This window comes from Scyliorhinus torazame, chromosome 5 (assembly GCF_047496885.1).
Source record: "Scyliorhinus torazame isolate Kashiwa2021f chromosome 5, sScyTor2.1, whole genome shotgun sequence".
Classification (NCBI taxonomy): Eukaryota; Metazoa; Chordata; class Chondrichthyes; order Carcharhiniformes; family Scyliorhinidae; genus Scyliorhinus; species Scyliorhinus torazame.
Window position 1 is genome coordinate 272,475,535 of NC_092711.1, and position 24,388 is coordinate 272,499,922.

Genomic DNA, 24,388 nt, shown 5'->3' on the forward strand with positions numbered 1-24,388 from the left:
CAAACCGAAAAGTTGGTCTCTAACTGAGGGTTTGTGAGGGTGGGGGGGATATTTGAGGTTTGATGTGTGATGGTTGTTGTATATAGAGGGTCAATCACAATCATGCGCAGGAAATGTTACATGGGCTGGGGGAGAGGAGACAAGGCCGCGACAGGAGCTGCGCCAGAGGGGGCGGAACGGGCTTTGGAAAGCGTGGGGTTTGGTTTTTCCCGCGCGCGCGAAGAAAGGTGGGATGGGGAACTCCCACACGGGGAGGTCAAAGGGATTGCGGGGGTAGCCGGGGTCAGCAGGTGTCAGCTGACTTACGGGAGTGACATGGGGGGAGCAAAAAAAGCTAGACGGGGAGGGGAGGGAAAAAGGGTTGCTGCTGCACTGGCCGAAAGGGAATGGGATATAGAAGAGGTGGTCGGGACGGGGGTCCCCCGTCTGGGGGACTGGAGGATGAGGGAGGCATGGACACGGGACTGGCCCAGAAAAGGAGATGGCTAGTTGGCAGGAGCGGGGGGGGGGGGGGGGGGGGGGGAAAGGGAAAGAGAGCCTCTCCAATCCGGCTGATAACGTGGAACACGAGGGGGCTGAATGGGCCGGTGAAGAGGGCTCGAGTGTTCGCGCACTGAAAGGGACTGAAGGCGGACTTGGTCATGCTCCAAGAGACTCACCTGAAGGTGGCGGACCGGGTCAGGTTAAGAAAGGGATGGGTAGGACAGTTATTCCACTCTGGACTGGACGCGAAGAATAGAGGGGTGCAATATTAGTGGGAAAGCGGGTGTCATTTGAGGCCAAGACTATTGAGGCGGACAATGGAGGGCGATATGTAATGGTGAGCGGTAGGCTGAAGGGGACGTGTGTGATGTTGGTAAATGTGTATGCCCCGAACTGGAATGATGCAGGATTCATGAAGCGCATGTTGGGGCGCATTCCGGACCTGGAGAAAGGAGGCCTGATAATGGTAGGGGACTTCAATACAGTGTTGGACCCAGCACTGGACCGCTCCAAATCAAGGACTGGAAAGAGGCCGGCGGCGGCCAAGGTTCTTGGGGGGTTTATGGATCAGATTGGGGGAGTGGACCCATGGCGGTTTGCAAGGCCGCAGGCCAGAGAATTTTCTTTCTTTTCCCATGTACACAAAGCCTACTCCAGGATAGATCTTTTTGTTCTGGGCAGGGCGCTCATCCCGAGGGTGGAGGGGACGGAGTATTCGGCCATAGCCGTTTCAGACCATGCCCCGCACTGGGTGGAACTGGAGCTGGGAGAGGAGAGGGACCAACGCCCGCTGTGGCGGCTGGATGTGGGACTGCTGGCGGACGAGGTGGTGTGTGGGAAGGTGAGGGGGTGTATCGAAAGGTACTTGGAGGCCAACGACAACGGGGAGGTGCGGGTAGTGGTGGTGTGCGAGGCGTTGAAGGCGGTGGTCAGGGGAGAGCTAATCTCCATTAGGGCTCACAGGGAGACGACAGAGGGTATGGAAAGGGAGAGGTTAGTGGGGGAGATTTTGAGAGTGGACAGGAGATACGCAGAGGCCCCGGAGGAAAGATTACTTGGGGAAAGACGACGGCTCCAGATGGAGTTTGACCTGTTGACCACAGGGAAGGCGGAGACACAGTGGAGGAAAGCGCAGGGGGCGACCTATGAGTATGGGGAAAAGGCTAGTCGGATGCTGGCACACCAGCTCTGTAAAAGGATGGCAGCGAGGGAAATAAGGGGAGTCAAAGATGGAAGGGGAGCCATGGTTCGGAGTGCGACGAAAATAAACGAGGTATTTAAGGCCTTCTATGAAGAGCTGTACAGATCCCAGCCCCCAACGGGGGAAGAGGGTATGAGACGATTCCTAGACCAGCTGAGATTCCCGAGGGTGGAGGAGCAAGAAGTGGCTGGTCTGGGGGCACCAATTGAGTTGGAGGAGCTGAGCAAGTGTTTGGGGAGCATGCAGGCAGGGAAGGCCCCGGGACCGGACGGGTTCCCCGTGGAGTTCTACAGGAAGTATGTAGACCTGTTGGCCCCGCTACTGGTGAGGACCTTTAACGAGGCAAGAGAGGAGGGGACCCTACCTCCGACAATGTCGGAAGCGACAATTTCTTTGATCCTAAAGCGGGACAAGGACCCACTGCAATGTGGATTGTACAGGCTGATCTCGCTCCTTAATGTAGATGCAAAGTTGCTGGCAAAAGTGCTGGCCACAAGGATCGAGGACTGTGTCCCGGGGGTGATTCACGAGGACCAGACAGGATTTGTAAAGGGTAGGCAGCTAAACACCAATGTGCGGCGGTTCTTAATCGTGATAATGATGCCATCGGTGGAGGGTGAAGCGGAGATAGTGGCAACTATGGACGCGGAGAAGGCCTTTGACCGAGTAGAGTGGGAGTACCTCTGGGAGGTGCTGCGTAGGTTTGGGTTCGGGGGAGGGTTTATCAGTTGGGTTAAGCTCCTTTACAGAGCCCCGGTGGCGAGTGTAGTGACGAACCGGCGGAGGTCGGAGTACGTTCGGCTGTACCGAGGGACGAGGCAGGGGTGCCCCCTGTCCCCCCTGTTGTTCGCATTGGCAATCGAACCATTGGCTATGTCATTGAGGGAGTCTAATAAATGGAGGGGGGTGGTCCGAGGGGGAGAAGAGCATTGGGTGTCGCTATATGCGAATGACCTGTTGCTGTACGTGGCGGATCCAATGGAGGGGATGGTGGAGGTCATGCAGACTCTAAGGGAGTTTGGGGAGTTTTTGGGCTATAAGCTCAATGTAGGGAAGAGTGAGCTCTTTGTATTACAGGCGGGGGACCAAGAAAGAGGGATAGGGGACCTACCGCTGAGGAGGGCGGAGGGGAGCTTTCGGTATCTGGGGATCCAGATAGCCAGGAGTTGGGGGGCCCTACATAAACTGAATCTGCCGAGGTTGGTGGAGCAAATGGAGGAGGATTTTAAAAGATGGGACATGCTACCGCTCTCGCTGGCGGGTAGAGTACAATCGGTCAAAATGGTGGTCCTTCCGAGGTTTCTGTTTGTGTTTCAGTGCCTTCCCATCGTGATCACTAAGGCCTTTTTTAAGAGAGTAGGCAGGAGTATTATGGGGTTTGTGTGGGCGAATAAGACCCCGAGGGTAAGGAGAGGGTTCCTGGAACGCAGTAGGGACCAAGGAGGGTTGGCGCTGCCAAACCTGGTGATCTACTACTGGGCAGCAAATGTGTCGATGATCCGCAAGTGGGTTATGGAGGGAGAGGGGGTGGCATGGAAGAGGATGGAGATGGCGTCCTGCAAAGGAACGAGTCTGGGGGCGTTGGTGACGGCACCGCTGCCGCTCCCGCCGACAAAGTATATCACGAGCCCGGTGGTGGCGGCAACGCTAAGGATCTGGGGCCAGTGGAGATGGCACAGGGGTGCAATGGGAGCATCGGTGTGGTCCCCGATCAGGGGTAACCATCGGTTTGCCCCGGGGAAGATGGACCGGGGGGTTCCAGAGCTGGCATCGGGCGGGGATCAGAAGAATGGGGGACCTGTTCATTGACGGAACGTTTGCGAGCCTAGGGGCACTGGAGGAGAAGTTTGAGTTACCCCCGGGAAATGCCTTTAGATATATGCAGGTGAGGGCTTTTGTGAGGCGACAGCTGAGGGAATTCCCGTTGCTCCCGGCACAAGAAATTCAAGACAGGGTGATCTCGGGTGCATGGGTCGGGGAGGGCAAGGTGTCGGCAATACACCAGGAGATGAAAGAAGAGGGGGAAGCGCTGGTAGAAGAGTTGAAGGGTAAATGGGAGGAGGAACTGCGGGAGAAGATCAAGGAAGGTCTGTGGGCTGATGCCCTGGGTAGGGTTAATTCCTCCTCCTCGTGTGCCAGGCTCAGCCTGATACAATTTAAGGTGGTTCACAGAGCTCACCTGACGGGGGCGAGGTTGAGCAGGTTCTTTGGGGTAGAGGACAGATGTGGAAGGTGCTCAGGGAGCCCGGCGAACCATGTCCATATGTTTTGGTCATGCCCGGCACTGGAGGGGTTCTGGAGAGGAGTGGCGGGAGCAATATCTCAGGTGGTGAAAGTCCGGGTCAAGCCAAGCTGGGGTCTAGCAATATTCGGAGTAGTGGCCGAACCGGGAGTGCAGGAGGCGAAAGAGGCCGGCATTCTGGCCTTTGCGTCCCTAGTAGCCCGGCGAAGGATCTTGCTAATGTGGAAGGAGGCGAAGCCCCCCAGCGTGGAGGCCTGGATAAACGATATGGCTGGGTTCATAAAGTTGGAGAGGATTAAGTTTGCCTTGAGAGGGTCTGCGCAGGGGTTCTCCAGGCGGTGGCAACCGTTCCTAGACTATCTCGCGGAGCGTTAGAGGAAGGTCGGTCAGCAGCAGCAACCTGGGGGGGGGGGGAGGGATGCCCGGGGAGGGGGGGTGGTGGAGGGGGAGCTGCCTGGGGGGGTGGGGGTGGATGAGCAAGAGATAACATGAAGAGTCGGGGAAACTGGCACGTACGGGAGAGAGCCAGTGTACAAAGCTATGTAAATATACTATTTTGCCATGTATATATCTTGCTCCGTGTGATTTCTCGTTTCTTTTTTTTTGTTACGGGGGGGGGGGTTATTGTTTGTAAGGGAGAAAAATTGTGTTAAAAACTTTAATAAATATTTTTTTTTTAAAAAGGAGTTGATAGCATAGAAATGTAATGCTGTGATCACCTTCATAGCCAAGGGAAGAGCTATTATGTCATGATAGAACTTTACTCAAGATCACACTTAAGGGAATGAGTTAATGACTTCACTAATGAATTGCAGATCATGAAGGCAACTAAGAAACAACTGTTCATCAACCCCTTTCCTTCTATGGTTCACGATGATGCTTACAGTAAATGTAAGACACTCGAAGGTGGAGTACTGTATCGGGAACTGAGCTTATTTGTTTATAGCCTAGGAACGTTAGAAACTAAATTACAGATTTGTCTATATTTTGAACTCGCCAAAGAACTTGTTGTAAACCATGCTTTATAAGTTTTATTTTACACACATCCTTGTCACAGGTAAAACTTCACAATGTATCTGATCCTGAACCATTTGAAAAGCCTATTTTCATAAACCGTCATTGTTGTTTATGTCAAAGATACTTCTCATAAACAAGACTTCCTGACTTGTTTTTGAATCCTTTGGTGAGTCACTTTATTATCTTTCTTTACGATAGTTAATGGATCCTTCTGTCTATGTTTCGTATGTTAGTCACCAAAGTTACGCTTTAACCATGCATGCTTGATGTTCCGATTGGTGAGCCATGCTTTCTTCTCATAGTACCCCACAGATCCCATTTGTCTTGGCAAGCCAGTTGGTTCACCATACAAGAGAGTTTGATTGCTAACCTTTAACTCCCCAATATATCCAGCGTATTTTCCAGGGTGTTCAACAGTCCCTTCAAACTATTTCATGTACCCTGTAAATGTGTCTTTAATAAGGACATGGGGACTCCACACTGAGTAAAGAACTAGATTTATTTACAATACGATATAACCTGGGCGGGATTCGGTGATCCTGAGGCTAAGTGTTGACGCCGTCAGAAAAGCCGTCGCGTTTCTCGACGGCGTAAACACGGCCTCAGGATCAGCAATTCTGGCCCCTACAGGGGGCCAGTACGGCACTGGAGCGGTTCACGCAGCTCCAGCTCCTGATCCCGGCGTCAAATGGGCACTGCGGGATCCGTGCATGTGCAGTGGCTTCCTTCAACGCGCCGTCCCCAACGCAACATGGTGCAGGACTACAGGGGCCGGCGCGGAAGAAACGAGGCCCCCAGCCAGAGAGGCCGGCCTGCCAGTTAGTGGGCCCCGATCGCGGGCCAGGTCACATTGGAGCCCCACCCCCCGCCCCCCCGGACCCGGACCCTTCAACGCCGAGGTCCCGTCGGCTGAGAGCAGGTGTGGACGGCTGAGAATCGGCGGGCCGGCCATGGGGAAGATAATCATTCCCACCCCGTAGGTCCCGGGCAGGGTATTACAATGTCCACATCTTAATATGTGGCTGCTGGGAAGAGAACGCCAATGCAACTGCTTTCCTTCTTGACAGGGACTCCTCTGCCTTCCCAAAATACAAGGGCCGGGATTCTCCCCTACCCGGGGGGGGGCGGGCCGTACCGGCGCCAAAGAGTGTCGTGAACCACTCTGGCGTCGGGCCGCCTGGAAGTTGCGGAATCCTCCGTGCTTCCGGGGGCTAGGCCGGCGCTGGAGTGGTTGGTGTTGCGCCAACCAGCGCCGAAAGGCCTCCGCTGGCCAGCATGAGTTGGCGCATGCGCAGGAGCGCCAGCGTGTTCCCAGAACCGTTGGCGTGATCCCTGCATATGCACATAGGGTTTCTTCTGCGCCGGCCGTGGCGGAGCTTTACAGAGGCCGGCGCAGAGGGAAAGAGTGCCCCCATGGCACAGGCCCGCCTGCAGATCGGTGGGCCCCGACCGTGGGCCAGGCCACCCCCCCCCCCCCCCCCCCCCCCCCCCCCCGAGGAACCCGCTAACCGCCCTCAGAGCCAGGTTCCGCCGGTATGGACCTTGTGTATTTCACGCCGACGGGATCGGATGAAAATGGACGGCCACTCGGCCCATCGGGGGCCAAGAGAATCGGCGGGTGGGTGGGGGGCACTTCCAACGGCTCCCGCCCGGCGCAACGTGATCCCCGCCCCCGCCAAAAAAAACGGCGCCGGAGAATTCGGCAGCTGGCGTCAGAGCAGCGAGGCGGGATTCACGCCGCCCCTCGGCGATTCTCCGACCCGGCGGGGGGTCGGAGAATCCTGCCCATGATTACCATAAAAATTATGACTGAATTGTCCATGCTTGCTGCAAATGAAATTACAAGTTTCAGAAGTGTTGCTAGAAAAGGAGAATAGTTGTAGCACTACAAAACAGAAAATACCAGCAGGTACAAAAACAAATTGCTGGAGAAACTCAGCAGCTAGGTAGTTCTGTACTGAGGGCAATACAGATATCAAAAGTAAAAATGGAACATAGCTTTACCTGCAGTAAGAAACAGGCACATCACTCCGTTAGAAATTTCCAAAGTTCAACAGAAAATTCCAGAACCTCTCTTTTTTTTAATGAGTGCATGAGTAAATGGAAAATTAGTGTCTTTAGCTTGTCATTTTTGATTTTTGATTTTCCACACCATTCAGAAATTGAAAAACATTTGTAAGTATTGATTTTGGATAACTCTCAAACTCAGGCTATTGCCTGGATTCAGTGAGGTGTGCTCTCTGGTAATTGTATTCGTCAAAGTAAAATTTTCAGCCTTCTGCTTGTGTCCACTCGTGAACTGCAAAAGACCCTTATTGTTTTATTATCTCGCAGAATATAAATATCAGCTGAGGTAAACTGGAGCTTGTTGCCTGCAAAGATGGTGAAAGGGGAGATGATCAATGATTTCAAAATGAAAATTGATTGGGTACTTGAGGAGAATAAACTTGCAGGGCCACAGGGATAGATCAACTGTCATTGATTGTTGTAAAAGCCCACCTGGTTCACTCATCCGTTAGGGGAGAAAATCTGTCATCCTTACCTGGTCTGGCCTACATGTAACTCCAGACTCGCAGCAATGTGGTTGCCTCTTAACTGCCCTCTGAAGTGGCCTTGTAAGCTACTCTGTTAAAGGGCAATTAGGGATGAGCAATGAATGCTGGCCTTGCCAAAACTGCTCATAGCCCATGAAAGAATAACCAGTGGGGAATGGGACTGATTGGATTGCTGTGAGAGAGATAGCATGGGCTTGAAGCGCCAAACAGCTACCTCCTGTGCCGTAATAGTAACTCTGACTCATGACGCGTAATACAATGGAAATGCAGGATAGACTATGTAAATGTATTGGTGCACAAGGGTCAGCTTGAAGGAAAAAGGAAGCTTTTCTCAACTTGCAATCACAATTGACTAGAGTTAAGTGCAACATGGAGAAGCAAGTATGTTCATTGTTGGTTTCTATCTTGTTCCTCAACCTCAGTAAGTGATAACTTTATTTCACTTCATCCTGAAAAGAAGTCCTAGAAGTTTTATCATGTAATATTTCTCTACGTTAACTTTTATTTTTGTCCCAGTATTTTCAGTGATGCCAAATGCCAAACCCATCTTCTAATATTATATCTCTGGAGGTGTTATTTTTAGTTGTCTGAAAAGGATGTATTATTATATAACTGAACATGACATGTATTGATTCTTGAGATTAAACTACAATGTGGTGTAATGTTGCATCAGAGTCCAGCAGCTGCCAGATTTCATCAGTCTGTACAGATTGAGCTTGTGTTAATTAAGTGGGGTGTCTGGGCACGATGGTTGACATTGGTCCTTCTTGGTTAGGGAGGGGAATACCTGTCAACGTCGAGGCTGCATTAGGTTTGAATGAAATTGGGCTTAGCTGTAATGACCATGATGTTAAGACCATAAATAATCTGTTGATATTTTGTCAGCTCATATTTGAATGATCACTTTGGCAATGCCCTATTAGCTGGAAGGTCTTGTGACAGCATATCACAACAAAAGTCAGCGCTATCATTTTTACGGTGTATTTGTTCCACTGACGGTAATCACAATGCAGTACTTTTAGTTTTTTTTGTCGAGTTTACCTTTAATTTGAAGACTGTTTAGCTTATTGAACAAGATCTTGATACTTGCATTCAGTGCACCTCAATGGTATTGGTAGTTCGCAAAGTTGTTCTGCTCGAAATAAATGGAGACTTAGACCATAAGACCATAAGGTATTTTGAGCAACAACAATGAATGCAAATGGATAGTGTTTATTCCTTTTTGGCAGATGTAAATGACTGCTCATTTTAAATGTGGATGTTTTAAGTGGTGGGAACTATATAGAATGCGAGGTGTTTACCTGGAGCTAGAGCTGTACATGTTAGCAAGAGGTTAAAATGATTGATGTAGAAAGCATGAGATTTGCATGTGGGAGTCCACACCAGGTTTGATATATAGCAAATATATCAAAGCACTCAAAGATATTTGTGAGGATCATTTCCAAAAGTAATGATAAACAATGAAGCAGCCCATGTCCAAATGCAGTAAGACCCGGACAATATCCAGGCTTGGGTTGACAAGTGGCAAGTTACATTCGCGCCACACAAGTGCCAGGCAATGACCATCTCCTACAAGAGAGGATCTAACCCCTGCCCCTTGACATTTAATGGCATTACCATTGCTGAATCCCCCACAACCAACATCCTGGGGGTTACGATTGATCAGAAACTGTACTGGACTAGCCATATTAATACTGTGGCTACCAGGGCAACCAAAGACTAGGAATCCTACTGTGAGTAACTCACCTCCTGATTACCCCCCAAAGCCTGTCCACAATCTACAAGGCACATGTCAGGAGTGTAATGAAATACTCTTCACTTGCCTGGATGAGTGCAGCTCCAACAACACTCAAGAAGATCGACACCAACTAGGACAAAGCAGCCTGCTTGATTGCTCCCCCTTCCACAAACATTCAAGCCCTCCATCACCGAAGAACAGTGGCAGCCGTTTGTACCACCTACAAGATGCACTCACCAAGGTTCCTTAGACAGCACCTTCCATACCCTCGAGCACTATCATCTAGGAGAAGAGCAGCAGATACCTAGGAACCCCACTACGTGGAGGTTCCTCTCCAAGGCACTCACCACCCTGACTTGGAAATATATCACCACTCCTTTACTGTTGCTGGGGCAACATCATGGAACTCCCTCCCTAACAGCACAGTGGGTGTACCTACACATCAAGGACTGCAGCAGTTCAAGAAGGCAACTCACCACCACCTTCTAAAGGGCAACTAGGGATAGGCAATAAATGCTGGCCTAACCAGCGACGCCACATCCCATAAATTAATTTTAAAAATGTACAATAATTTTTAGTGAAGTTCTTGAATTTGGGAAAGGAGAAATTTACTCGAAGTATAGAGAATGCAAATGAACTTTGGAGACGGTTATTGAAAATTGTAACCCTACCATAGGCAAATCTTAAATTGCTATCCTTCATCAATGTGTTCAGTTGTCTCTTAAATGGCACCAAGGTTTTTGTCTTCTGGAAGTTCATTTGCTACAGAATGAGGGTTGGGAAGTAACTGGAAATGTGAATGAAAGTGAATGTACGGCAAGTGATAGATTTGTGCAAATGAACTCTGATTTCGCTATCGGTCCCATGCAAACTTGGATGCCAAAAAGCAGGAAATCTACTTTAAGCTGCATATACACAAAGACTAGAACGATTTGTAATAAGACGTCTGAACTTTAGATTGTTGTGGTAGTAGGGACTACGGCATGAGAAGAATACCAGAATCAAGCCTGCTCCCTGAAAATGCAAATCATGGTGTTCTGTAAAAAGAGGAAAGGAAAGGTATTGGCACAACGCTATATTTTAAAGGTGCATGGGAGGCTCGGAATTCCTACATTGCAGCAGTAACTGCACTTAATTCATTCGCTTTAAAGAAATTTGGAATGTCCTGAGGTTGGGTACGCATTACATAAATGAAAGTTCTAGGTAAGTTGGAAAAGGAAAACCAATCTTAAAAAAAAAAAAGGATGTTGGCTAAATGTTTTGAATAGAAGAAGTGCATAACATTAGGGGCTAAAATTGATTGTCGGGCAAGTGCAAGGTATAGGACAGTTTATTTATAGACAGGTAAGAAGGGATGAGTGAAAATAATGGAGGATTTTCCTAAGCATAATATAAATTGTTAATGCCGCAATGTTACTAAATGTAATGCAGAACTGTCTCGTCACCCGGTACATCTGGGAAACTACAGCACTTTTTCTTCAACATATTCCCTGAGACGACACCCAGTGACATAACTTACATTGCCAAAAATAATCAGAATGGATTACTCACTTTGATATTATTAAGATGGAGGTTAAGTGAACAATTTTCCAGAATTGTATTTCTGCCAAAAAGAGAGGGAAATGTGATTTGTGATTTGTAATGTACTGACTAAAGGATAATTAAAACTTCCAAAAAAGAGAGTGGAGACAACCTTAGAATCCATTCAGAGGAAACTGAATGCTATGATGGGATAAGAAGAGGATTGTAGAATTTCGTGAGTAAAAGCTTTTTACCCAGCATCATCCAAACTTGCCTTCTTATCTTCTGAAATAAATTGAATTTTTGAGACAGCAGATTATCACTGTTTCCATAATTGAGCTTCAATGGTCAGAAGTGCTTTGATTGCAAAAGCAGTGTTGCATCACATTTCCTTCTAGTTGGCCCAGTATTTCAACACATGATACTGCGTCAGGCATACAAAGTAGGAAGGTCCTAAGTTCATTTTGCTGTGTTACATTCTGAATGTGACCAAAAGCTGTTAAAATCAGCAAGAATTATTTTAGTTGTTTCAGTTCCTATTTGTTATCTAGTACGCATGCTAAATTGCTTATCGACATGGTTACTTTAATTTAAAGGGAGATTTGAGGGAGGTTTGGACAGATAACCCATCTGCTGTTATGGATTGTGGGAGGGTGGGAGATTAATTCGGAGGAAGGCAATTCCCAGAGGGGGAGTTATTGACAGACCAACAGTGGGCCAGAGGTTTTACTCTGTGCTCACGATGAGCACCACTGCTCATGCTTAACTGTAGCAAAGAGTGCATCTGTCACTTGCTTGATTTATTCATGCATGGCTGATTGGTCAACATTTCTGCTAACTCCCAGGGCAGTCTGAATTAGCCACAGTATTAAGGGCATTCGTGGCCTTTACAGTCTCCATTTGTACACTGGCAATGACAGAGATGACCTAGGTTAGGTTTGACAAATGGCATAACTCATTGATGAGTTTCTTGTGAATTACAGCCTTCGTAAATGCTATTGCTGGGTCAGGTGCAGGTTGGAGCACTATGGTTTCAGGTAATAGGGGTGAGTGCTAGCTAACGCCTATGCTGGCTAACTAGTCTGAATTCCTTCCTACTCCTCATTCTCTTCATCCAACTCCAAAAGGAAATATTCCAAAAGGAAATTGTATAGTCTCAGTGATAAAAGTTGAGAAACTAAATATTGAAACCCCATAGCAGAGGACAGACAATCCTTCACTCTTCACAAAATTAACAAAATCTAAAAGTGATATAGAATTTAAAATAAGGCCTTTTCCCAGTGCCAGTTATAATCCTTTAAGTTTATTTTTGCATTTAAGTTGCTGTCAATTATCAATGGATGTGGGTTTTAAATCGCTATTCTTCATATTGGGCAGGAAAAGAAGCCGTAAAGTGGGATAATTTTGACATTTGTGATCATTTAATTTGTGTATCATTTCCCTTCCACTTGTCCAACTCTGGGCGTGTGCTTGCGACTGCCACCATCATTCTGGCAGTAAATCATCCTGAGTGGCATTATTCTCAGGCCACAGTCACCCCCAGAACCACCTGGAATCCAGAGAAAGCAGCATGGACAATCAAACTTTATTACTGCTTAATAGGGAAGGAAAGTTACATTTTCACAGAAACATAGAATTGTTACATTGCAGAAGATGGCCATTGAGTCCATTGGATTGCACTGGCTCTCTGAATAAGCAAATCCCTTTAGTGACATTCTCCCACCTTCCCTCCATTTTCCTGCACATTCTTTCTTTTCAGGAACAGTCTAGTTTCCTTCTGAATGTTTCAGTTAAACCTACCTCCACCACACCCTCAGGCAGTGCATTTCAGACTGTATCACTTGCTTGAAAACACTTTTTCTCATTGCTTTTGCTTTGCCTTAAATCTGTGCCCTCTTGTTTTCAAAATTGCAGAACCGTTACAGTACAGAAAGGAGGCCATTCACTCATCGAGTCTGCACTGACTCGCTGAAAGAGCATTCTACCTAATCCCACTCCACAGTCTTGTCCCTGTTACCTTGCACATTATTTATTTTCAGAGAGCAATCCAATTCCCTTTTGAATATCTTGATTGGACCTGCCTCCACCACCCTCTCAGGAAGTTCATTCCAGACTCCAACCAGCCTCTGGGCAGAGGAAATCATCTTCGCATCACTTCTCGACCCTTTCATGAGTGGGCATGGTTGCTCCCTATCTACTCTGTCCAGGCCCATCATGATTTTGAATACATCTATCAAATCTTCTCTTGGCCTCCTTTTCTCCAAGGAAAACTGTCCTAACTTCTCCAATAAAGAGCAGCACGGTAGCACAAGTGGATAACACTATGGCTTCACAGCGCCAGGGTCCCAGGTTCGATTCCCCGCTGGGTCACTGCCTGTGCGGAGTCTGCACGTTCTCCCTGTGTCTGCGTGGGTTTCCTCCGGGTGCTCCGGTTTCCTCCAACAGTCCAAAGATGTGCAGGTTAGGTGGATTGGCCATGATAAATTGCCCTTAGTGCCCAAAAAGGTTAGGAAGGGTTATTGGGTTACGGGGATGGGGTGGAAGTGAGGGCTTAAGTGGGTCGGCGCAGACTCGATGGGCCGAAAGGCCTCCTTCTGCACTGTATGTTCTATGTTCTATATCTTCGTAACTGGCTCCTTGCCCCTTCTTATAAACGTGTGTAAAGATTGCCTTCCGTTACTTTCCTCACCAACTGGCTTTTTGGAATATAACATGGATGACTGAATTGGGGTTACTTTGTGGAAATATTTTCCCATAACATAGAGAAAAATTATGTGCTGATCAAAATGTTGGTAGTGTATTTTTTTAAAAAGCCTGTTTGATTACCTGCAGAGAGACTCTTATATTAGGTCTTCATTCTGCACTTCTATTCTGATACCACTAATTGAGATTGTCTTTTACTTTGTCCAGCCCAAAAAAGCTTCATTAGTTGCTGGACAGCTGGTCGATAGCTGCAAAAGTTGTGTATTCTTCCAGAGTTTCTTCCTAAGTGGATCACCAGAGTCTATCATTTCATATCCTCTGTTTATGTGTTTTACAGCTGATTCACTTGCACTGACTGTTCCTATGGAGGTGACAGGGCAGTTGAGAAAATCAGTCAGCATTCCTTGTTCCTATCGTCCATCGCCTCTTTTTGCTGAGGTAGAAGTCACTTGGTACATTAATAGGTACACCGTTATCATTCGAAGAAATGAATTTGGTAATTATATTCCCCGTTTCAACAATCGGAACAGAATAAGTATTAAATATTATCCTGGATCTGGTGATGTTTCACTTACCATGAAAAATCTGGCGTACAGTGATCGAGGAACCTACACTTGTGAAGTAAGATGGCTCGCTAAGCATGGATTAAACCAAACAAAAGAAAATGCATATGTCAATTTAATAGTGCTAAGAGGTAAGTTTTTTTTTGACTGTTGATTATTTCGCTTTGTAATGCCAATGATTAGCTATAACAAGAACCAGAAAAATTGCTGAAAAAATGATCTTGTGTGCTAGAATTTAAGCTCACAGAATTATTTTCTTTCTCAATAGATTTGCAGCAGGTAGGCCACAAGACATGGGAGCAGAAGTAAGACAGTTGGCCCATTGAGTCTGCTTCGCCATTCAATGAGATCATGACTGATATATGATAATCCGCAACTCCACTTTACCACCATATCCCCATAACTGCTGATTCCCTTATTGATCAGAAATCTGTCTCTTTCAGCCTTGAACATGCATAATGTCCCAGCCTCCACGATCACTGCAGTAAAGAATTCCATGGATTAACTATCCTCTGAGGGACTAAATTCCTCCTCATCTGTCTTAAGTGGGCGACCCCTTACTCTGAAATTATGCCCTCTAGTTCTAGACTCTCCCACAAGGGGAAACAACCTCTATCATCTTCCCCCTGCGAACCCTATATTTATCAATGAGGTAGCCTCTCATTCTTCTAAACTCCAATGTGTACAGGTCCAACCTATGCAATCTCTCGTAAGAAAATTCATCCATACCCGGGATCAACTCATTGAACCTTCGCTGGACTGCCTCCGATGCCAGTATATATTTTCTTAGATAAGGAGACCAAAACTGTGCACTGTATTCCAGGCATGGTCAAACTAGTGCCTTGTATAGTTTTAGCAAGGCTTCCGTATTTTTATACTTCATTCCCTTTGAAATAAAGACCAACATTTCATCTGTCTACCCTATTACCTACTGAACTTGCATGCTAGCTTTTTGTGATTTATGCATGAGGACTCCCAAATCCCTCTGTGCTGAAGCTTTTTGCAGTCTTTCTCCATTTGAATAATATTCAGCTCCTTTATTCTTCCTACCGAAGTGCATAACATCACATTTTCCAAAATGATATTCCATCTGCCAAGTTTTTGCCCACTCACTTAACCAGTCTATATCCCTCTGTTGACTCTTTGTGTCATCCTCACCACTTGCCTTCCCGCCTATTTTTGTGTCATCTGCAAACTTGGCAATGGTGCATTCACTTCCCTCATCCAAGTCATTAATATACATTGTAAATAATTATGGCACCAGCACAGACCTCTATAGTACTCCGCTAGTTATAGGTTACTATCCTGAAAATGCCCCTTCCATCCCAATCCTGTCTTCTATTAGTTAACCAATCCTCTGTCCATGCTAATATGCTAGTCCCAACACCAGAACTGTTTCTTATTCAGTAGCCTTTTGTGCGGTATGTTATTGAACGATTTTTGGATATTGGAAGTTCCCATCGTATTTTTACAATTAGTAATCTTACCATTGCTAACTGCCTGATATGCGTGTTAGTGAATAGCTGTGTACTGTTACAATCCTCGATGATAAAACTGGATGTGAAGATCCCAGAATGGAACCTTAGCTGAAGCAAAATGTAACTTTTAGTTTTTTTAATAAAACATGGAGGAACAGAGTCACAGGGCCGTTAATTAGTTTTAACAACAGGAAAAAACATTAAAACATGGAAAAATTGGATTATAATAAAATTCTCCTTTGTTCCCCTTTAGTTTAACATTGCACACAGGTTTTAAGGTTAGCATGGATTACAAAGTACATCTTAAGCTACCGTGGTCTCATTAATACAAAAGGTCTCTGTTAAGCATACAGGATGACTGTGGTCCAAATCATGCACTCCGCTCTGAATCCCCAGTTAGCGTCCGTGGCTTTCTCCTCAGAATCCCCCAGATGATTGTCATTTGAGAGTTCCCAAACTACACTCCCAAAAACCTGTTTAAAATGTTCTGTCATAATAATGCGTTTCCTTAGTGGTTTGCGTTCTGAAATTCTGTCTAGGTTTTCCAACTGACACTTTAAAACAAACCTTCCATCCCACTTTTTAAAAATAAATTTTAGAGTACCCAATTCCTTTTTTTTCAATTAAGGGGCAATTTAGCGTGGCCAATCCACCTACCCTGCACATCTTTGGGTTGTGGGGGCGAAACCCATGCAAACACGGGGAGAATGTGCAAACTCCACACAGACAGTGACCCAGAGCTGGGATCGAACCTGGGACCTCGGTGCCGTGAGGCAGCAATGCCTTTTTTATAAAAAATATGTTTATTCAGATTTTTCCAACAACATTTTTAACAAACCCCCCCCCCCCCCCCCCATAACAAAAAGAAAAAAGAACACAAACACAACAATCAAAAATAATACAAAACTTATACATTGGGTTTCCCCCGTATATAGTAATCCCCCCATATGACATTCACAAGTACCCTTGGGGAAGCCCCCCCCGCCCCCCGGGCTGCTGCTGCTGCTGACCTCCTCCTAACGCTCCGCGAGATAGTCTAGGAACAGTTGCCACCGCCTGAAGAACCCCTGCACAGACCCTCTCAAGGCAAACTTTATCCTCTCCAGCTTAATGAACCCTGACATGTCATTTACCCAGGCTTCCACACTGGGGGGCTTCGCGTCCCTCCATAATAGCAAGATCCTCCGCTGGGCTACCAGGGCGCAAAGGCCAGGATACCGGCCTTTTTCGCCTCCTGCACTCCCGGCTCATCCATTACCCCAAATAGTGCCAACCCCCAGCTCGGCTTGACCTGGACTTTCACCACCTTGGACATAGTCCTCGCGAAACCCCTCCAGAACCCATCCAATGCCGGGCACGACCAGAACATGTGGACGTGATTCGCCTGGCTTTCCGAGCACCTCCCACACCTGTCCTCCATCCCAAAGAACCTACTCAATCTCGCCCCTGTCATATGCGCTCTGTGAGTAACCTTAAATTGTATTAGGCTGAGCCTGGCGCACGAGGAAGAGGAATTAACCCTACTCAGGGCATCAGCCCACAGGCCCTCATCAATCTCCTCCCCAAGCTCCTCCTCCCACTTGCCCTTTAACTCCTCTACCGAAGCCTCCTCCTCTTCTTTCATCTCCTGATAGATCGCCGAAACCTTGCCTTCTCCGACCCATATGCCCAAAATCGCCCTGTCCTGAATCCCCTGTGCCGGGAGCAACGGGAATTTCCTCACCTGCCGCCTCACAAACGCCCTCACTTGCATATACCTGAATGCATTTCCCGGGGGTAACCCAAACTTCTCTTCCAGCGCCCCTAGGCTTGCAAACGTCCCATCTATAAACAGGTCCCCCATTCTTCTGATCCCTGCCCGATGCCAAGTCCGAAACCCCCCCATCCATCCTTCCCGGGACGAACCGATGGTTCTCCTGAATCGGGGACCAAACCGAGGCTCCGATCTCACCCCTATGCCGTCTCCACTGCCCCCAGATCTTCAACGTTGCCGCCACCACCGGACTCGTGGTGTACCTTGTCGGCGAGAGCGGCAGCGATGCCGTCACCAGCGCCCTCAGGCTCGTGCCCCTGCAGGACGCCATCTCCAACCTCTTCCACGCCGCCCCCTCTCCCTCTATTACCCACTTACGGACATCGCCACGTTGGCTGCCTAATAATAGCCGCACAGATTCAGCAGCGCTAGCCCTCCCCTGTCCCTGCTACGCTCCAGAAACACCCTCTTTATCCTCGGGGTCTTATTTGCCCACACGAAACCCATGATGCTCCTACCTACCCGTTTAAAAAAGGCCTTGGTAATTATAATGGGAAGGCACTGGAACACAAAGAGAAACCTCAGGAGGACCATCATTTTAACCGACTGTACCCTGCCGGCTAGCGAGAGTGGCAGCACATCCCATCTTTTGAAATCCTCCTCCATCTGCTCCACCAACCGTGTCAAATTGAGCTTGTGCAGGGCCTCCCAGCCACCTGGATCCACAAGTACCGAAAGTTCCTTTCCGCCCTCTTCAATGGTAGGTCGTCTATCCCCCTTCCCTCGTCCCCTGGGTGCACCACAAAGCACTCACTTTTCCCTACGTTGAGAAGCCCGAGAAGTCCCCAAACTCCCTTAGTATCCGCATGACCCCCACCATCCCCTCCACTGGATCTGCCACATACAGCAACAGGTCGTCCGCATACAGCGACACCCGATGTTCCTCTCCCCCTCGGACCAACCCCCTCCATTTCTTGAACTCCCTTAGTGCCATTGCCAAAGGCTCAATTGCCAATGCAAACAACAAGGGGGACAGGGGGCACCCCTGCCTCGTCCCTCGGTACAACCGAAAGAACTCCGACTTCCGCCGATTCGTAGCAACACTCGCCACCGGGGCTCTATATAGGAGCCTGACCCAGCTGATAAACCCCTCCCTGAACCCAAACCTCCGCAACACTTCCCAAAGATACTCCCACTCCACTCGGTCGAAGGCCTTCTCCGCGTCCATAGCTGCCACTACCTCCGCTTCTCCCTCCACCGATGGCATCATAATCACGTTGAGGAGCCTCCGCACATTAGTGTTTAGATGCCTGCCCTTTACAAATCCCGTCTGGTACTCATGGATCACTCCCGGGACACAGTCCTCAATTCTCGTAGCTAGCACTTTTGCCAGCAACTTAGCATCCACATTGAGGAGCGAGATCGGTCTATACGACCCTCATTGCAGTGGGTCCTTGTCCCGCTTCAGGATCAGAGAGTTCAGCGTCCCGGACATTGTCGGGGGCAGGGTGCCCCCCTCCCTTGCCTCATTGAAAGTCCTCACTAACAACGGGCCTAGCAGGTCCACATATTTCCTATAAAACTCGACCGGGAACCCATCTGGCCCCGGGGCCTTCCCCGCCTGCATGTTCCCCAATCCTTTAACCAGCTCCTCCAACCCAATTGGCGCCCCTAAACCAGCCACCTCCTGCTCCTCCACCCTCGGAAACCTCAGTTGATCCAAAAATCGTCGCATCCCCTCTTCCCCCGCTGGGGGCTCAGATCTGTACAGCTCCTCATAGAAGTCCTTGAATACCTCATTTAATCTCACCGCACTCCGCACCGCATTCCCCCCGCTATCCTTAACTCCACCTATCTCCCTCGCTGCCACCCTCTTACGAAGCTGGTGTGCCAGCATCCGGCTCGCCTTCTCCCCATACTCGTACGTCACCCCCTGTGCTTTCCTCCACGGTGCCTCTGCTTTCCCTGTGGTCAACAGGTCAAACTCCACCTGGAGGCTTCGCCGCTCCCTAAGTAGTCCCTCCTCAGGGGCCTCTGCATATCTCCTGTCCACCCTTAAGATCTCCCCCACCAACCTCTCCCTCTCCCTGCCCTCTCTCTTCTCCCTGTGGGCCCTGATGGAGATTAACTCTCCCCTGACCACCGCCTTCAACGCCTCCCAGACTACCCCCACCTGCACCTCTCTGTTGTCATTGGCCTCCAAGTATCTCTCATCGCAGCCCTCCGCACACCACCTCATCCGCCAATAATCCCACATCAAGACGCCACAGCGGGCGCTGGTCCCTCTCCTATCCTAACTCCAGCTCCACCCAGTGCGGGGCGTGGTCTGAGATGGCTATGGCCGAATACTCTGTTCCCTCCACTTTCGGGATTAGCGCCCTACTCAAAAGAAAAAAATCTATCCGGGAGTTGGCTCTATGTACATGGGAAAAGAATGAGAAATCCCTAGCGCCAGGGGCCTGACAAACCTCCATGGATCCACTCCCCCCATCTGGTCCATAAACCCCCTAAGCACCTTGGCCGTAGCCGGCCTCTTCCCCGTCTTGGACCTAGAGCGATCCAATGCTGGATCCAGCACCGTGTTGAAAACCCCCCCATTATCAAACTTCCTACCTCCAGGTCCGGAATCCGACCCAGCATGCGCTTCATAAATCCGGCATCATACCAGTTCGGGGCGTATACGTTTACCAGTACCACCCGTACCCCCTGCAACCTACCGCTCACCATCACGTATCGACCTCCATTATCCACTACAATATTCTTGGCCTCAAACGACACCCGCTTCCCCACCAGTATTGCAACCCCTCTGTTCTTCGAATCCAGCCCCGAATGGAATACCTGTCCTACCCATCCCTTTCTCAGCCTGACCTGGTCTGCCACCTTCAAATGTGTCTCCGGAGCATGACCAAGTTTGCCTTCAGTATCTTTAAGTGCGCGAACACTCGGGCCCTCTTAACCGGCCCATTCAGGCCCCTCACGTTCCAAGTTATCAGCCGGATTGGGGGGCTTCTCACTCCCCCCCCCCCCCCCCCGCCGACTAGCCATCTCCTTTTCTAGGCCAGTCACGTGCCTGTGCCTCCCGCACCCTCCAGTCCCCCAGACGGCGGATCTCCGCCCCGACCACCTATCCTATTTCCAGTTCCCCTTTGACCAATGCATCAGCAACCCTATACCCTATTACCCCCCCCTCCCCCCGCTAGATCCATATCTAGCTCTTTTGCTCCCCCCATAACACTCCCGTAAGCCAGCTGACACCTGCTGACCCCGGCCTCTCCCGCCTTCCCACGACCCCCCCAGTGTGGGAATCCCCCCTCCCCCTCTTCCCTAGCAGTCGGTGTGCGCTACTCTGCAGTACCGCCCCCCCCCCCCCCCCTCCGACCTCCACCTCCGTCCTTCCCTAGCGTGGGAAAAAGCCCTCTCTTTCCTGAGCCGGCCCCGCCTCCTCTGGCGCAGCTCCTTTTGCGGCCTTATCTCAATTCCCCATCCCTGGGCCTCCCCTCCCTCCAACACCGACGCCCACACTCTCCCACAGTCTCCCCATCAAATCCCTTCACCCACCCCCATCCAGCACCCAACCAAGGGAACATTCCCTACACGTAGTTAAAACCATATATACAGCAAACATCCCACCCACAACAACAAACCCTCAATTTGAGTCCAACCTTTCAGTCTGTATAAAGCTCCAAGCCTCCTCAGGCGTTTCAAAATAGTGGTGCCGATCCTGGAATGTGACCCAAAATCGCGCTGGCTGCAGCATACCGAACTTCACCCCCTTCCGATGGAGCACCGCCTTAGCCTGATTAAAGCCAGCTCTCTTGTTGGCCACCTCTGCACTACAGTCCTGGTAGATTCGGATCTCCGTGTTCTCCCACCTGCTGCTCCGCTCTTTCTTGGTCCATCTCAAGACACACTCTCTGTCTATAAAGTGGTGAAACCTCACCACTGCAGCCCTTGGCGGCTCGTTGGCCTTTGGTCTCCTTGCCAGGACCCGATGAGCCCCATCCAGCTCCAGCGGGCTCGGGAAGGCTCCCGCGCCCATCAGCGAATCGAGCATCGTGCTCACGCATGCCCCAGCATCGGGCCCCTCCACTCCTTCAGGGAGACCCAGAATCCGAAGATTCTTACTCCTCGACCTATTCTCCAGGTCCTCAAATCTTTCCGCCCACCTCTTGTGCAGCACCTCGTGTGCCTCCACCTTCACTGCCAGGCCCAAGATCTCATCCTCGTTCTCGGAGGCTTTTTGCCGCACCTCTCGGATTGCCACCCCTTGGGCCTTCTGGGTCTCCACTAGCTTCTCAATCGCCGCCTTCATTGGCGCCAGCATTTCGGTTTTCAGCTCCTCAAAGCAGCGTTTAAGAAACCCCTGCTGCTCCTGCGACCACTGCGCCCATGCTGCTTGGTCTCCACCCGCCGCCATCTTGCTTTTTCTCCCTCTCACTTTTCGCTGCTCCAAGATCCCTTTTTTCACCGCTCCACTCCTGGTCCAATCCATATACTGTCGGGGGGACCTTGCTGTCACCTTCCCACACTGGAAGCCGTCGAACAAGTGCCGTTGGGGGCCCTGTAGAGAGCCCAAAAGTCCGTTCCCGGCGGGAGTTGCCGAACGTGCGACCTATCCAGGCATGGCCGCAACCGTAAGTCAAGGCAGCAACGCTAACCACAGCGCCACCGTGCTGCCCATCCATTCCACTTTTAACAGCGTATCCAGTCCAGGATTTCCAATTCTCCATTAGGATTTCTTTGTCTTGACTGTTGTACAACTGTTCCCAATTGCGCTTATCTCGATTCCCAGACTTGAGTACAATGGCAGAAAACGTTTCATTTACCTCTTAAGTCTGCTGTCCCACTTTAAATCTGTTTACTGCAATTGTCTCTTTAACTCGGAACTTAGTTAACACTTCCTTGAATTCTTCTGATAAATACCTTGGTCTCTATTCTTTTAACTCCAGTCATCTTTGACATTCTTTTTGTCCCAATTCCATGGTTATCTGGACTGTTGCTTGTCCCTTAGGAAGCCTGCATCTTTGCAATTCCCTTGTCCTGTCCAGCTTCTGGCAGAGTTGAGAGATGTTCACTCCCCAGTGTCCTGTCTCCAACTGCAATTTATCCAGCTACAACTAAACCTAAAAAGCTTTTTTACCCTTAAAAGGGGCTATTGTCTGTGGAGTTTGCACATTCTCCCTCTGTTTGCATGGGTTTCGCCTCCACAACCCAAAGATGTGCAGGGTAGGTGGATTGGCCAGTCATTCAGGTCTCTTCGGTTTCAGAAATACAGCAGCTTTTCTGGAGATAACAGGAGGGAGAGAGATAGCAGGATTTTTTTTCTGAGTGCCTAGGTCTCCAAATGTGTTTCCTCAACTCTGGAAATCATCCCACTCGGGCAGGACCCAACACTGCCTGTTACCGGGCAGAATCTAACCTTTTGGCCAATTCATTGTCCACCAGCCAACCAATCGAACCGAGACCCACCGATCTCGGGCGGGAAGACAGGCATTGTCAATCAGAAGGGGTAACCCCTCCAAACAGTGGTGTTAGGGCTGTGGTCATTGCCACCAAGGGCTCCTTATTTATGGAATTAAGTCTCAGAAACCATAATGGCACGGTAGCACAGTGGATAGCGCTGTTGCTTCACAGTGCCAGGGTCCCAGGTTCGATTCCTGGCTTGGGTCACTGTCTGTGCGGAGTTTGCACTTTCCGCCTGTGTCTGCGTGGGTTTCATCCAGGTGCTCCGGTTTCCTCCCACAGTCCAAAGATGGGCAGGTTAGGTGGATTGGCCAAGCTAAATTGCCCTTAGTGTCCAAAAAAGTTAGGTGGGGTTACTGGATTACGGGGATAGGGTGGTGGTATGGGCTTAAGTAGGGTGCTCTTTTTCCAAGGGCCGGTGCAGACTTGATGGGCCAGATGGCCTCCTTCTGCACTGTTAATTCTATGAAAGCTAGCCCCATCTCTGCCTTCCAAGAAGCTCCTGGGAATCTGCCTTGATGCAGCTGATAAGTTCCAATGCTTGCGCAATGCCCGTTGCCTGGTATTAATTGGCAGTGGCCAAGCTTCTGCTGCTTCATTTGGCAAAGTCCCCTGTCGATGGGAACACATCAAGGTTTCAGCTGATACTTTTGGTGCCATTTTACCAACCCTCACACTTCCCACCCTGTCTCAAAAGCCCTGAGCAAATCTTGGCCACCGTCTCATTGAGACTAGAGGATGCTAGAGATGAACAACTTTTAAGCAAGCACAGAGCCAGGAAAGAGGACTGGGTACAGAATGAAACAAAGGAGAGCGGTCTGATGAGTGCAGGAAGGAGTAAATGACAAAAGTGATATTGGTGCAAGGCAAAATTTGACGTGAAAGTGACCTGGTTTAACCCAGTTTGATCTGAAATGGTTTGTACCTTGTATAAAGGTGCACTCTCAATAAAAGAGTAGATCGCTGCAGGAAAGGTAGTCACTTCAGCAACTAGGATCTGCCAGTTCATCCCGATACAGCTCAAAGTTCAGAGCAGGTTTTACACGCTCACACTCCCATCAGAATCCACTGCAGCCAAGAGTGCTGGATTCAGTTTGAGGAGATGAAATAAGTGGGGCACTCAAATATGCTACAGTTACATAAATCCTCCGGCAGCATATTGGTTCCAAGTAAGCTGGTGATACTAAAGGCAGAAAATTACAGCTAGTCATTTTAATGGATGCGGTGGCACAGTAGCACAGTGGTTAGCACTGTTGCTCACAGCGCCAGGGTCCCAGGTTCGATTCCCAGCTTGGGTCTGCACGTGGAGTCTGCACCTTCTCTCCGTGTCTGCATGGGTTTCCTCCGGGTACTCCAGTTTCCTCCCACAGTCCAACGATGTGCAGGTTAGGTGGATTAGTCACGCTAAATTTTCCCGTAGTGTCCAAAAATTAGGTAGGGTTGCTGGGATATGGGGATAGGGTGGAGGTGTAGGCTTAGGTAGGGTGCTCTTTCAGGGGATGATGTAGACTTGATGGGCCGAATGGCTTCCTTCTGCACTGTAAATTCTATGATCCTTATGCCGAATGTCTTTATATGACATTCCTCTGTTTATTTTCACAGAGGGAAATTTACCTCTTGCTAAAATAAACAGAGTACCAGCCAAACACGTAAACTAATGTCACCAACCCA

At 49.1% G+C, this 24,388-nt stretch overlaps 1 protein-coding gene across 1 annotated transcript in view; it reads left to right on the forward strand.

Annotated features, from left to right (window-relative positions):
- Positions 1-7,858: 7,858 nt before the first annotated feature.
- The window catches only part of LOC140421138 (uncharacterized), a 46,140-nt gene continuing 29,610 nt past the window's right edge, over positions 7,859-24,388 (forward strand). The window contains exons 1-2 of the mRNA XM_072505576.1: positions 7,859-7,919; positions 13,798-14,154. Coding sequence (XP_072361677.1) covers positions 7,868-7,919; positions 13,798-14,154 — 409 coding nt within the window. The 5' untranslated portion in view covers positions 7,859-7,867. The remainder of the gene's footprint in view (positions 7,920-13,797; positions 14,155-24,388) is intronic.